Source organism: Siniperca chuatsi, linkage group LG15 (genome assembly GCF_020085105.1).
Source record: "Siniperca chuatsi isolate FFG_IHB_CAS linkage group LG15, ASM2008510v1, whole genome shotgun sequence".
In the NCBI taxonomy this organism is placed as follows: domain Eukaryota; kingdom Metazoa; phylum Chordata; class Actinopteri; order Centrarchiformes; family Sinipercidae; genus Siniperca; species Siniperca chuatsi.
Window position 1 is genome coordinate 9,470,347 of NC_058056.1, and position 16,090 is coordinate 9,486,436.

The 16,090-nt window shown below is 36.9% G+C and overlaps 1 protein-coding gene across 1 annotated transcript in view; it reads left to right on the top strand.

Annotated features, from left to right (window-relative positions):
* Window positions 1-10,776, top strand: part of tpo (thyroid peroxidase) — a 28,195-nt gene extending 17,419 nt beyond the window's left edge. Inside the window, exons 8-13 of the mRNA XM_044167389.1 lie at window positions 4,491-4,749; window positions 6,061-6,231; window positions 7,127-7,364; window positions 7,549-7,757; window positions 7,874-8,053; window positions 10,472-10,776. Coding sequence (XP_044023324.1) covers window positions 4,491-4,749; window positions 6,061-6,231; window positions 7,127-7,364; window positions 7,549-7,757; window positions 7,874-8,053; window positions 10,472-10,485 — 1,071 coding nt within the window. The 3' untranslated portion in view covers window positions 10,486-10,776. The remainder of the gene's footprint in view (window positions 1-4,490; window positions 4,750-6,060; window positions 6,232-7,126; window positions 7,365-7,548; window positions 7,758-7,873; window positions 8,054-10,471) is intronic.
* The last annotated feature ends 5,314 nt before the right edge of the window (window positions 10,777-16,090 follow it).

Here is a 16,090-nt window from a genome sequence, read left to right on the forward strand (position 1 = left end):
GTCTTAAATAGGAATCTGGGGTTGTGCTGATGGGCAGAAATAAGTGCAGAGAAATGGCATGTTCTTGCATCTTTCACCATCCTATTATAAAGGAGTAATAACTCTTTCATAGCCACAAAATGGACCTATAGATCTGATTTCTTCCATCTGCGTTCTGCTCTTATGCATTTCCTTTTACAGCTTTGACTGCTATGATTACAGCCTGACTATTATAATCTAACCACCATTTATGGTGGGTGCTTTCGGTGTCCGAAGTCGGGATAGATAAATCGGGCATTCACAAATTCAACTGTTGATAGCTTACTCGCCCAAAGATCTCCACTGAACAACTCTATTTTAAATCAAACTTTAGAAGGCAAAGGTGCGAGCTGTGGTGGATGAGTTTTGAAGCTGAAGCACTTGTGGTTGCAAGGTTAGTTTTAAACTTCACATTGTACAGTCAGTCAGAAAACTTGGTCAGAGATAATTCAGTCAGAAACATTTTCATTGTGGTGTAATCACTCTGTTCAAAGCAGAAAGCCACCTCATGTTATGCATAGCAATAACAAAACCCCCACTACTGTTGATCCATAAACCCAACAAAATATTAGATGGTTAAGACATAATGTAATGTAACATAGTTGTGTTACTGTATAATATCTTAATATTAATGTTGAAATGTCTGGCTGTATTCTGAAAAGTTTGCTAGTTATCCAATCACACCTGAGAAAAAAAGCATCCAACTCTGCAGCCCTTTGCAGCTCTCAGCAGCTTTCAGCTCATTGTTGTGGATTGTCGGTCCATATGGTTGAATCCCAACAGCTCTCACCAAGCCCCCCCATTTAAATCCTCAGGCAGCTGTTCCCAGCTAACAAGCTTAGACAGGTCGAAGGTAATATAGGATGCTGTTTTCATACAGCATTATTCTTGACAAGTCACTGTAAAAGCACTACTTTAATGCATTAAAATATGAGCTATGGCAGTAATTACTAACAAAACCCATTTCCAGGCCAAGGGTAGTGTGCAATTAGGCAGGAAATTAAACGTTAAAAGTGTTTTAAGGCTGGTGCTATGAGGTGGATGTGTACCTGCTTATGGAATTTGTTACTGTGTTTGTCAAACAACTTTAAATGCATGTCTATATCAGATGCCAAACTTTTGTTGCAAGAATGTATTGGTTGATCGTCCCTTCCCCTTTGCTCGTACTACAAAACAAATTTCTAAAAAATCTTACAATCTAATCGCGGGGGGAGGGGGGCTTGCAGAAAACAAATGGAAAGGTCAGAAGCCATTTCAATACAGAATGAAAGCCCATTATTTGGAAACAGGAAACAAAAATGATCAACTAACAACATCTGGTTTCATTCTGGTTTCATTCTGACTCACATCTCAATCGTAGTACACAGTTGTCAAGGCTATTGCTTATCCAGTATGTAGCGTAAAGGGACGATATAATTATGTTCTATTTGGTTTTTAAGTGGTCAGGACATAGCAGGAGGATTATTGTAAAAAGCTTTAAAGCTAGGGTAGGTAACATTGGAGAAACTAGCAAGAGACAGCTGGATTTTAGAAAGTATCCAAGCGCAAAAATCCCCCCTCCCCCCTTCAGGCCTCCCTCTAAAGCCACTCCCCTAAAACACATTTCCATGCACAATGGGTGCATGGTGTTAGACAGACAGGAAGGTAGGCTTATTACAGGCCTGCAACAGCCACAGATGCTGGATTTTTTTTTCAGAGCATTTGATTTATTGATTGCTGTCAGGATTTAAAGAGAATTTCAACAAATATAACAAAAAAATGCTTCTGAAATACATTACCTACCCTAGCTTTAAGGGTTTAAAGGGCCAGACCAGTTTGGAGTGTTTCAGTTCATGAACTGAGAGACTCGGCTGCTGAAGAGCATTGCGTTCATGAGCTAAGCTGTCAGATAAACAATAAGCAAATATGGACTCTGTGAAAAGGACAATGTGAATTTGCATTTTTCTTACATTAAAGGGGTACTCCAGCAATTCAGTACTGCACTTCCATTAAGTTGGGGGGCTTGTGAAAACAAATAAAAAAAGATAATGCTCAAAATTGAAGCAGCAGAGGTTGAATTATCCTGACTTTTAGCCCCTAGTATTTGTCACGCCCCCCCAAAACACTAGATCCTACACTTCCTATAATGCAACTGGATAGTGGCTTTCATTAGACCCTCTCTTCCTAATAAATACCCACATCTTTCAAACTCCACACCAGTTGTTTTTTAGACAGGCTTGATGTTATAAATTTGTATTCTCAAGCCGAAACTGAGATAGCGCTGATGACATAATCAGGGTTATTTTTACAGACTCTAGAAAGCGCCTCCAGAGCCAAAGAAGACATTATTCAAACGTTCTCACAGGCTGAGTAGCCACCCTTATGACGTGTAAACTGAATTCATGTGTAAAATTGGTGGAGTGCCCCTTTAGATGGTTTGCTATTTGACAGCTGATCATCAAATCATCAAATAGTCCTGGCTTGTAACTATAAGTCTCAAGTATATTTTTATATTGTAGCTAAAATGAGTAGAAACCAGAAGGAAGGTCAGAATCACTCTAAAAGACTTCCACTATGCTTTATATTAATGGTTACCAGAAATAAAAAACTACAGTATATGTGATTTTGTAGTCAATTGGCAAAAATATGCACATATACTGTAGGTATGGTCCGTTAAGCCTAGTATATGGATGCGTCATGCAGATAAATATTACATGGATGCAGTGGTGGAAGAAGTATTCAGATCCTTTACTTAAAAGTACAGAGACAACAATCTAAAAATGCTCCATTACAAGTAAAAGTCTTGGATTCAACATTTTACTTAAGTAAAAATACACATCAGCATTATGTATTTAAAGTTTAAAATTAAAGATACTTATTATGCAGAACAATGGCCCCTGAAACTGATATATTTCATATATTGTTATTATATTACTATATAGATTCTTACTGATGCAGCATTTAAGTTTTGTAGCTGCTTCAGGTGGAGCTAGTTTTTCCTACTTTATATGCAGTTAGGCAGTTTAATCCTGTGGTTCCCAGCCTAGGGGTTAGGCCCTGTCCACAGGGTCACAAGATAAAGCTGTGTCACAAAGATGATCACTGAGGTAGGAAACAAGAAAAAAGTTCAACCACACAAATTTGTATTGATATTTTGGACTTTTCTCTAATTTTTGTATTTTTTGTGAAATATAGAACATTTTACCTCTTTGGCCAGAGGGGAAACAACTCATGTGGCAATGAGCCAATAGACATGACATTTTTGTAAGGGGTCACAAAAAACACTGGTTAATCTTTATGCAATGCAATAAGTATTAGTGCAGGTTTAACAAGTTTTTTTTAATGTAAAATATTAATCTAAAAAGTAACTAGTAACTATAGTTGTCAGGTAAATGTAGTGGAGTAAAACATACAATATTTCCAGCTGAAATTTAGTAGAAGAGAAAATTAAAATACTCAAGTAAAGTAAAAGTACTTAAAAATTGTGCTTAAGTAAAGTATTTGAGTAAATGTACTTAGTTACTTTCCACCACTGCATGGATGAAGAGAAAGACTGCTCATCTCAGAAAGACTGACAGTGCAGTCTGGTGAGTGCTCCTCAAATGGGACCAGGATTATCTCCAGGACGCTGGCTTAGAACTGAGTCAGCCTAAGCTGTGTTTTCTTGTCACAGTTGACATGTTGTGGCTCGGCTTCAGTTTGTGCAGAATGCTGCTTGCATGTCACTAATACATAATAAACACATTGGAACACTATATTTTAATTTCTCTTTGCAGGTAGGTTTCCAGTTGGGACTGTTTTTAACTGTATTAGTCTAGGAGTTTAAGTCTGCACTCAACTCAACCGCTTTTCAGTCAGACTGCAGCCCGAGACTCTTGCTATTCAGTGAGTCAATTCAACTAATGAAGTTAAGTTATCCCGTCTATGCCATTCTAGCTTTAACAAGTTTATTTTAAACAGACTATCTTTACTTTAAAGGCAGATGCTGTTTCATTAGTATCATCAAAGCAACAAAAAAGTTATCTGTGCCTGGTTCCAATGCTCCATTTTGCATTGAAAACTACATGACACCAAATGTGATGTGTGTAGGTTCGCATCTGTGCCCGAGCATGCGTGCATATGCATTTATGTGATATGTGTTAAGATGCAGGGGGTGAACTGAGGCCTTTATAAATAGTGATGAGGACAGATGGGATTCTCTGCGGTGAACTGTGAGGGAACAAATGTGCAATCCTATGTCCAAGCTCGGGATATTGCAGAAATACTCACCTCACTGGAAATCCCATGGGGATCCCTTTTAGCTGTATGCGCACACATTCACTGGATATTGTTAATAATTTCCAAGTGGGATATGTTGTAGTAACTTGTTAAGTTGTGTTCTTATTCAAACTCTCGTGGCTTCATAGCATGCATTTGATGCACACAATCCTTATATTTGAGATTTTCTTTCATGACTATCTAAGAGATTCCCCCCCCCCCTTCTTGACTCCCAGATCATAACCATGCGAGATTATGTTCCAAAAATTATTGGCCCGGAGTCTTTTGAACATTACATTGGCCCCTATGGAGGATATGATCCAACTACGGACCCCTCAGCCTCCAATGTTTTTGCCACCGCTGCATTCAGGTTCGGCCACGCTACCATCTCTCCGATCCTCAGGAGACTGAATGAGAGCTTCCAGGAACATGAGCACTTCCCCCACTTGAGACTGCACAACACTTTCTTCAGTCCGTGGAGAATAGTCAAAGAAGGTCAGTACACTCTCATGAAGCTGCCTGTTGGAACTAATAACGTATCCTGCAAGCACACTAAACACACCGTAAAAAGAGTGGAGGGAACGAAAAAAAACTGTTTCAGTGCTTCAGCATTGAATATCTGTCTGTTAATGTAATAATTATTATCATGCAATTCAAGTGACTCGTATCTATAGAGTATGAAAGTCTGCATCAGTATGTCATACTGGTACATGACATATACAGTGTGCTCCTAGTCCCAGGCGACTCATTGCAGAAGGTGCAATAATCCATCTAACACACTGCAGAGACTTTTTCCATTAATTATCAGTACATTACTTATTTATTACTTATTACATACTTATGTATAATATAATACTTTATCTGTCAGATGCACTGTTAAAGGTGCACTTATAGCTAACAAATGAAAAGCACATTTATCAACCTGGCTCTTATTCTCATTACTGTGACCATTCTGTTTATGGGTCATGCTAACTTTGCACTCACCTCCTGCTGTAGTAGGTTTAGAGATTCAGGAAACACGGACGTAGAGAGAAACGATCGGATTAAGTGTTTACATGATTATTAGGCGCATCATTTTCCTTTTTTATTGAACGGATTGTCAAAGGTTTACACCACCCCTCTCAACCCAAGAAAATTTCTTGATTGGGCTACTATTCTGATTATTAGTGGAATATTAGGGTCCATGTAAACACAGCTACTGTTAAGTTCACATTTAAATAGATTACCCTACCTTAAACATCGACACTAGTTTTTTTGCTGACCTCCAGTGGCTGAAATTTTTACCTTGCTGCAGTGTTACAGAAGGATGTGTCCAGCAGTCTTACCACAGAGCACAAGTGTATTGCTTTTATGAAACTATGTGTTGTTATGATAAACAGTGTATTCATCCCCAACAGTCCACTCATCCTGTTTGCTCAAATGAAATTGTTTGGACACCAGTGAGCCCAGGGGAAGCAGCAAATCCAAGCTTAAGAGTGATATACAAACCTGTTTTCTCAACAGCATAAAGAAAGCATACCATTCAGAAAAAAACTGTACTCACCAGCCATACACAGTATATTCTGTTTTTCTTGTCTGTTTGGGATAAGGGATTACAGGCAGGGTGGACAGGTTAAAAATGAGCATGCTGTTTGCAGTTGTGTAACATCATGTCACATGATCTCTTAGTTTTTAAGTCCAAATTGTTCAAAAATTAAATTAAGTTAACAGGAAATGTATTATCTTCTTATGTGAAAAAGTGAGAAAACTATCTTACTGTGTACTGACTATAAAAAAAACAAAAAACAATACTGTTTTTGTGTCTAGGTGGAATTGATCCAGTCCTGAGAGGTATAATTGGAACTGAAGCACAAGCTGTTAGCGCAAACATGCTGTTGACAGAAGAGCTAACAGAGAGGCTGGTCGTCCTTAACGTGCGGCAGCACATGGACCTGGCTTCACTGAACCTGCAGAGGGGACGAGATCACGCTCTTCCCGGTAAGTGCTGGGCTTAGAGTCAATGCAAATCAGATAAGCATGTTATATCAGTATAAAGTTTCCAATAACAAACCATTTCTGTCAGACCATCCAGAAACAAGGTGACGTCTACAGGTATTACTCACTAACTTGACTAGACAACGTCCAGTCCTATCAGCAGCTTGTTTCTGTAGTTTGCTGCTTTCTGGTTCTTTTATACCAACCCTGTAGATATTCTTGGAGCTCAAAGGTCATAAGACACCAAACTAAACTGGATTACAAACAGCTAGAGAGCTTGATATGATTTTTTTCACATTCAAGGGCAGAAAGTCCACAAAAAAGGTTCAACTATAGAGTGCTGCAGGAATGAGTTCTAAAACCTGGAAATTAGTTAGCATTTTTGCACTTCCAGTTCCCTCGTCTCGAAGTCAGAGGGTTTTTTGAATGGGTTTTTGGTTAGATGCTCGAAATAAGGTCTGTGGTTGACGCAAGCTTAAGAGATTTTCACGATTTGTTCTATGACACAAAAATATGTCAGTAAATACCCCACGTGATGTGTCTTAAAAAAGGCGGTTGCTAACAAATGGCTGTGTGTGCTTATTATTAACCATTTTAAGCTATTAACATTGATTTAAAAGAATTGTTCCATGTGTGTTCACGTTCTTTCTGAGAGTTACAGAAGAAGATCAATACCACGCTCATGTCTGTTCGCTTTAGAGGTTCTAGTAGGTGGTAGGCTGATTTCCCCTGTTACCAGCTCAGCTAAGCTGACCCTCTCATGGCTCTTCCTTAGCTCCAGATTTATTGTACAGACATGAGAGTGGTATTAATCTTCTCATCTAACTCTCGACAAAAAAGCAAAATGCATATTAATATACTCACTATTAAATTATACTGTGCTGAAATTACTTTTCAGGATACAATGATTGGAGAGCATTCTGTGGACTGAAGTGCATTAAAACACTGGATGATTTCAAAGAGATTGTGAAAGACTTCAAGGTTGCTGAGAAGATATTAAAAATATACAAACATCCTGACAATATCGATGTATGGCTTGGAGGGCTTGTTGAAAACTTGTTGCCGGGCTCAAGAACTGGTCCCCTCTTTGCTTGCCTGATTGGAAAGCAGATGAAGGCGCTTCGTGATGGCGACAGGTACATTGATATTTGCTTAAGTTAAAAAATGCTATGTATCAATATTATGTACCACAACTTGGGCCACAATGGCACATGACTTCTGAGATCAAAAAGTCAGTTTCTTGGTCTACCTTTAAGGACTTTATTTATTTATTGAAATGTCTGATTTTAAATAGAGAGACCAACCGTTTTTATTTTTCAGGTTTTGGTGGGAGGCTGAAGGTGTGTTCACCCAGCAACAGAAGGCTGAGCTTTTAAAAGGTTCTCTGTCTCGGATCATCTGTGACAACAGCGACATAAGGGAAGTCCTTCCTGATTCTTTCAGGTTCAGGAAATACCCCTCTGATTACATCTCTTGTGATCATATACCATCAATGAATTTGGAAGCTTGGAGAGAGGAGAAGAGCCGAGGTGGGCTTTAGAGACTGTCGGGCTTCAGTCCTAGTCCTAATATTTGAAAAATCAAACACATTCCTTGAATTTTATTGTTCCACTACACATTAACATGAAAAACTGTTATCACTCAGTTCCAGGCTTAGAACAGTGTGGAACTCCAAGAAAGATAAAGAATGGGGATTTTATTTTGTCCTCCACATCTGGCAAACTGGTCGCTCTGTACTCCTGTTACCATGGTTTCAAGTTAAAGGGTGCCACTGCAATAGTTTGTGAGGGAAATCGATGGAGTGATCAACCCCCACAATGTACAGGTAAGTGAAATATTTTTGCCATGGATTTTTTTCATAACATTTGTTAGTAATGACTATGTCGTGTTACCTATGTGGAGTAGTCTAACATGAAAGGGAAATTCCACTGTCAGCTGCATGGTTAGCATATCCTGATTGTAAGAGCTGCTGCATATTGAAACATATACAGATCAGCCTCGGAATGATTTGGTTATAATCCACAGACATGCCACAGCACATATCTGTACTTGGACACACAGTACTGTAGTGCTCTTGTTTGACTGGAGCTTTACTGCTATCTGCTGGTACTAATGAAAAATGTTCCAATAGGAAATATATTGGGAATAGGGCTCCTTTATGATCTGAACCATCTGCCAGTGAGTCAAAGTCTCAGTGCAATTATTAAACCGCATTTTTTAAATCCTGCCAGCAGCAGCAGCAGCAGCAGCAAAAAAAAAAAAAAAAAAAGCACTTTCAGTGCCACCCAGTTTAACCACCTTTCAGAGTAGTATAAAATCCTTACAGAGACCTGGATCTTGGTTGAGATAGATACTCTATCACAGTGAACAGAATGTCTTCTCAATTTTGTAAAGTTTGATCACTGAGTGGCAATGCAGTTAAGAGAAGGGACCGTTTTGTGTTCAGGTGTTTGTGGGAATGTGGGAAAAATCACATTCATCAATCAATATAAAAACCTGGCAGAGGAAACAAATCTAAGTTTTCTTTTAATTCACTTCAATTCAAATCAATTCAATTGGGCTTTATTGACATGGGAAACAGATGTTAACATTGCCAAAGCATGTGTAAAATAAAAACAAATACAAAATGAGTTAATTATGGTTTCCATATTTCATGAGTAACTAAGCAACTTGTAATTCTAATAAAATGTTTACAAGATTCTTTTACATATTTCTGAGAACACCTTCCTATTATTCTGGGAAAACACACCAATATTTCTCAAAAAAGTATCCCATTATTATAAGTAAACTATAAGATATATGTTGTTATGAGATTTAATTTCATATTATGTTTCAAAGATATAATGATAAGAAAGTGAAATGAAGAAAAACAAGCAATTTTGACTATGGTTTGATTAGTTTGTACTGCTCCTTACTCTAAGGCATTGTCATTGATGGCTGAGAAATGTAGGTGTGTTTTCAATATGTCATTATTGCTCAGGCATCTTAAAGGGACAGTTCACCCCAAAATCAAAAATACATCTCCATTCATACTCTTACCGGTAGTATTATTTACCCATCTAGATTGTTTTGGTGAGAGTTGCCGAGTTTTGGAGATATCGGCCATCTGTTTGCCTTTCTTGAATATAATGGGACTATATGGCACTTGGCTTACATTTGAAAAACTCAACAGCAATCTCTCTTTCCAGAAATCATGACACGGTCACTCAAAATAATCTACAGACCTTATTGTGAGCAGTTTCATATACGAACAATTGGTAGAAAGAATATAGTTCCTACATGAAATTGCTCACAACATATCTGTGGATTATCCCTTTAAGTCATTCAAATGGTTTCGGCACTCACACAAAGCCCCTTTTGATCTACTTCAGATTGTTCTACCAGTCTATGCCTGGGCACTGTAGATCATTTTCCAGCAAACACTATTAATTGGGCCAAGTTTATTTCCTTTTGAACTGTTGCTAGTATCAGCAGCTGGCATAAAATCAACTTAGATCCAAGGGCTTTCCGAGCAACACCAACCAGTGAACGGGTCTGAAATGAACACCATTTTGACTCACTTTGATCACTTATCACTCAAAATCAAAATATTCTTTTCTCAAAATTACAAGATATTTGATCTTGTAACTGTGAGAAAAATTCTCATCTCCCTCATAATTCTGAGTTAGGTTTCTCACAATTAAGTTATGCTAAGTCAGTCAGGTAAGTCACAATCACAGGAAGAGCAGCCTGATTGTGAGGATCAAAAAGTCAACCAGCTAGTCTCTGAATTAATACTTTTAAAAGCAGCTTAAAGTGATAGTTTAACATTATGGGAAATATGCTTCTCCTTGCCAAGAGTTATGAGAAGATGAGAAGATCGATACCTCTCTCATTTCTGTCTGTCAGCCAGCTGCTGATAGCTAAGATTGCGCATAAAGAAATATGGGCAAGAAACAGTCAGGCACTTAACCACCTGTAAAACAGCAACTTGGCATTTTTTACATTTTGGTTTTTGTATGAATTAAACAAACAGGGACAAAATGTCACTAGATGGGGGGACTGAGAAATAGGCTTTAGAGACAGGGGAAAACATCATGTATTTTTAAGTTTAATCAGGTAAGTTGGGTGTTAACATTACAACAGGAAGTTCTATGAAAGTATGCAAGCTAAGGCAGGACAGATGTTCATAGTTTGACATGACTGACAGCCACTGGCACTGATTATGCCATGTGATATTTATACAACCATATTGTTTTTACAGGGTATCATCAGTAAGTTGTTGACAATGCAGCGGATCCAGAAATGCTTCATAGTTTTATAACCAAGCTCAGGGAAACATTGCTATCCTTGTCTCTATTTATCTATAATTCATGATTGTGTTGATTAAAAGTTTGTTTTTTGAAACATGGAATAAGACACTTTTTAAATTAAACTTTCTTATAAAAAATATTTAATGATAACTGCTGTTATGTTGTAACCTGTTTAACATTTGGTATACTTTTATTCTCTTATTAATTACAGTATGTTGAATTTTGTTCAATAAAAATACATACACACTAAACTGTAAATCAAAGAACTTTTTGTCATGCTTTCCTAACATTGCACAATTTCTACGAGACTTCATTTGAAATCACTTTTTCAGCCCAGCTTTTACCGCTCTGAACATGATGATATTATTCTTGATGACACACGCATATCAACAAGTATTGTGCAATATATTTTGTTTACTTCAGAAAAAGTATTTCCAACAAAGAAGCAGCAACTTGAGCTGCTGGTTAACCTGGAACCTGTAATAAAAAAATACATTTCCTTTTTTAAATCTGGCCAAATGAGTCATACACACACATTACAGAATACACAATAAAAAGAAGTCTTCACATTGCTGAGAATGTGACTGACACGACTTACACGCCTTGCAGTGTAACCTGAGTGTTGTCAGGCAGTACATTTGATGGCTGCTTACTCTAATTAAACTAGAACATTGAGGAACTCAGGTTACTAACAAAATGTTTTTGCACAGTCCTGTTTCTTTTAGAGATGAATTTCCTTTGTTTGAGGTGCAGTTAAGTTTAATTTCTCTCATTTTACCAAAATAGACCAACTCAACATGGGAATCCTGGAATGTGGTGTCTTTACATACACAACAAAAGATCACACCTGTTACACTTACTTAAAGTCTGAGTGAATCCTGTACAAAAAGGTAACAGTCTAGATGCCTTTGCTTTGACCTGTTGGCAATGATCAGTACTGCAAACTTCGTGCTGATAGTTCCTCAGGCATAGGAAAGTTTGCTGGGATCCTAGAAAAGTCCATGTGCTGGAATAAGGCCAAAAGTATTGACAGCCCTGCACAGGAATGCTGTTCTCACCCTCAAAAGAGGGTGAGAACATTAGTCGGCTGCCGCCACTTTATGCATGTGATGTTCTCTTTGTGTTTGTACAGGTGCATGTGGGGTAATTCAGAATATTGTTTGTGTCATGACTCTCCTGGTGTACTCCTATTTTTGGCATTCAAACAGTATTGACGCTGCAGCATTTTACAAGGTAATGTGTCATCTTGGTAAGCCCCACAGTGACACATTTTCAGCTCAGAATTTCTAGGGGTATCAATTCTTTATCCATCCATCCATCCATTTCAGGTACCTGCTTTTTTATTTATGTTTTGGAGGGGTGGTTTCTCCCCTTAAGCATTGGGCAAAAAGCAGGAAAACACTCTGGACATGTTACCAGTCTGCTGCAGGGCTAACACATCAAAACAAACTAATCATTTTGAGCCCTATGGGCAATTGAGAATTGCTGGTTTATAGGAGGTGCTTGTCTTTGAACTCTCTATAGACTCAGTGACGAACATAGTGGCAATATTGAAAATCCAAAGAAAAAGGCCCATCAAGGCCCAATTATACCCACCTGCAACTGAAAACTTTTCCCACGACTCAGTCACACAGGTGCTCTCAAAAACTTTTGGAATGCAATGAATTAATTTCAACAAAGAGCCAGAGAGGACAAAATGTATGGTACGAACCAAACAAAGAGAACTATTTAAAAGAGACAGGGAAACATTGGTGATCACTTATTTCATCACTCAAGGAGTTATTTTTACATTAATTATACAACTATTAACAGCTCAAATAAATTGATAAAATATCTACAAATGCTTACAATAGTCTTTTCCGAAATTTAAAGAATGTTCTTCAGCCCACCCAAACATACCCGTATGTACCACTCTCTCTCTCATCTTAGACAACATAAACACCTTCCTGCCTCCTCTGCATTGAATATTCACTTTTCTACACTTGTACATTTACACTAACAACTCAACAACTCAATCGTTCAGAGCTAAACTACCAGCCTATCAGGACGCTCTATGTGACACCTGCACCTTTCTTAAAACCTCTCATCATAGCGATCACAAGCATGATGCACTCCTGTCTCTGTACAACAATGCTAAATCTGGAATCATAATTTAACTAAAACTCAGTTATTCAGTAGAGTTTTCAGTTCCTCACAGTCTTAAAGTGTGGTTGTATTAAACCAAATTTATGTCTGTATCCATCTTCTGTAGTATGGAAAACATATCTTCTAGCTTATATTTAAACATTTATGAACTTCTGTTACCTCTTCATCAATAAAAGATGACTGCTTATTTCACTGTATTTTTTGTTATTCATTGCTTCACAGTCACACTGACTTCAATATCTTTTTATCTGACAGTATCATGTATGGGGGTATAGCGTCTAGATGCAGCTATTTTCTTTTATTGAAAATACCTGTGCACCTACAGTATTTGTAGCTAAGACATTGACATTCATTCATTAATTTATTATGTAATCAGTGGTGGAAAAGGTTCTTAAGTAAAAGTAGCAATAACACAATTTAAACATTAGAAGTAAAAGTCTTGCAGACAAAATTTTACTTGAGTAAAAGTACATAAGCATTATCAGAATACTGATGTTTATGTTATTATATTATTCATATTATTATTGTTGATGCATTAACATATAAGTAGCATTTTAATGTTGCAGATGGGTGAGTTGGAGCAAATTGTCATCGATAACAATGCTTCATATTTTGTAAGCTGATATGTTTTGTATGAAAACTTTTAATCTAGAAAGTAACTAGTAACTATAGCTGTCAAATTTAATGTAATGAGGGTGGTGGTTGGGCATGTAGCACATTCAACTTTCATACAGATTACGTCCCATCACAGACAATTCATTGCAATTAAATTTGTAATTAATTAATCATAACCTCAAGCTTTCCCTAACCTTAACCAAGTGTTTTAGTCACCTCGTAACCATAGTTCATTTGCCATAATGAAGATTTTTCCCTAACCATTCCATAGTTGCCATACGTAGATATTGTAGAAAGCGAGAATGTCAAAAATGATAGTATTGGATTAAAAAAAAAAACATACTCTGCCCAAATTTAACTTTGAGTATCAAACAGTCACTCTCTATAGGCTTGAAAGGTTTCTGTAAAACTTCATACTCACTAAGAATAGCACATTAATGCCAGTTACAATTGTTTCTGAAGATGATGAGTTTTAATGGTGGAAGAAAGTATGAAAACCTCCACACCAGCAGTATAACCCACTTTGCTAATTTCATAGTGCAGGCTTCCAAACAATAATTGTTTTGCCAAAAAAAAAAGAATAAAAAAAGGAAAGAAAGGGGAGGGGAATTCTATAGTGTGAAATGTGGTAATGTGTAACGAATAACACAATGATGTGACAGAGCAACATACAGGATTCCATTTTCTTGCATTTTGAACTTGCCCCCAAAACTGCCTGATGTGCTGAAGATACAATGACTGATGAAATGCCATGATGTACCTCCAGAGTTATAGAAATATTACAGGCTTTCTGTTAAATATGCAGTCTTCTTAAGCATTGTTGTGTATATTTGCACACCATAAATTCATAACAAACCAATAATTTGTTTTTGTCATCTTTTTTAAAATCTTTGTGTTTAAATTTCTGATTGAAACATACCTGTAGTATGCATGTGCAGTGGTATTTATGTAAATATGTATCTTTTTGAATTTGATGTTTTATAGTGGATTTAAAATCATTACTTCCCAGGAACATATCACTTATTTTCCAACTTTTATTATGTGGGAAAATGTCTTTATTTCTATTATTACTATATTTATTCTATTTCGCTTAGGAAATTCTGTTGCTTTTGTTTCTCACTGATGTCTCAGATCAAACGTCAGGGACAATAAAATGTTAACTGTAACTGCACCACAGTTCTTGTCTGACTACAATTTTAGTCTTGGGCTGTGTCAGCTATACATAGTGATTTATGTATAGCTGACACACCCCAAGATTAAAAACAAGGTTTTACCATAGTGACAATGCTGATGAGCAGGTTAGATTTCTCTTCATATACTCTGCTGAAAAAACTGAACCTGACATTATTCAACTGTGTCTGTTATTTGATGTCATGGTGTATTGCCTTCACATGGTGTTATAATACTGTTGTTGTTAAAATAACAAGTGTTGGAAACATGCACGCTGCATGGGGCCAAATAAGTGTGACAGGGAGTGTCTTTTGTCTCGAAAAGGATAATATATCTTAAATAAAGTGGAAATCTGTTTCTTCTGACACATTTCTCAATCACATCACATAAATGTCATGGTTGATATTGTTGGAATAGTTTTATATGCTTCTTATACGTTCCAAGTTTCAAATGTTGCTTTTTACACATCATGGTTTCTTCACAATATGATGATGATGATGATGATGATGATACTTTATTGTCAGATTGAGTCTAAATTTCTTCTTGCTTCACAGCAACTCCATTTGCAATGTCACAGAAAAAAAAATTAAGACAAGATTGAGACAAAGATACATACAATTAACATAACATTGCAATCACAGAAGACAATATTTAAGGCCCTTCAACTGCCAAAATCTACTCCCAATTGTTTTGTCTGTTTGAAATGTTCTCTAATGTTTGTTTGCTCAGGTAGGAGCCATAAACTTCTTGCCTATTTTAGAGTTACAAACATGATCATGACAGCTGCTACACTGAACTGTAGTCCTACCCCAGAAATGCTCTCTGTAGACAAAGACATTTATTTTGAGTAGGTGCAGCAAGACACTAAAACTCAACCCCCTGGTTGTACCAGTGCGTCCTGTGCTACATGAGCAACGTGGCCTTTGGGCAGATTTCTTACCTGAGTGGTAAAAACTGCACCTTAACCTTAAGCAGCAAGTTAGCAGCACAACAGCAGCTGCAGTCCTCCTTTAGTGTCCAACTTTTATTAGCCAGCCATTGATGTGCACTCAGAAGCAATAGTTAATAGTAATAAATCCTAATACATAATATGTACACTTACATGTGTAAGTTGGAAGAAAATAGACCAGAAGCCTAAGAAAAACACTACAGGTGGCAGTTGTTCATGTTCATTTGTTTGTCATGAAATGTAAGTTGTCGCCCCTTCATGTCACAGTACACACACACATAGAACATATATACAATATTTTAATTTAGAATAGAATAAAATATAACAATATATACAGTTATTTACATCCATACAGTATATAACTTTACATTCAGAAAGTGCTAATGATGTAGTGCATTTTTTAAATTTTAATTTGTTTCCCATTTCCATAAACAACAACAATAATAATACAAATATAATAATGATCATCTTTAAAAGACAACCCATAATTTCTGTGTATTGTATTGTATAATGTTATATGCATATCTAATTATAAAACTAAGTGACAGGCTTTCACACGGTACTGACTTCATCCAAATGGAATCTTATATCTTCTTAGAAAACATTCTGAGTATTGTGTGCATGCTTTTGTTTCAGCTATGATTTGTTTGCCCCACCCCATGTATAACATGCTTCACCTCTAATTGACACC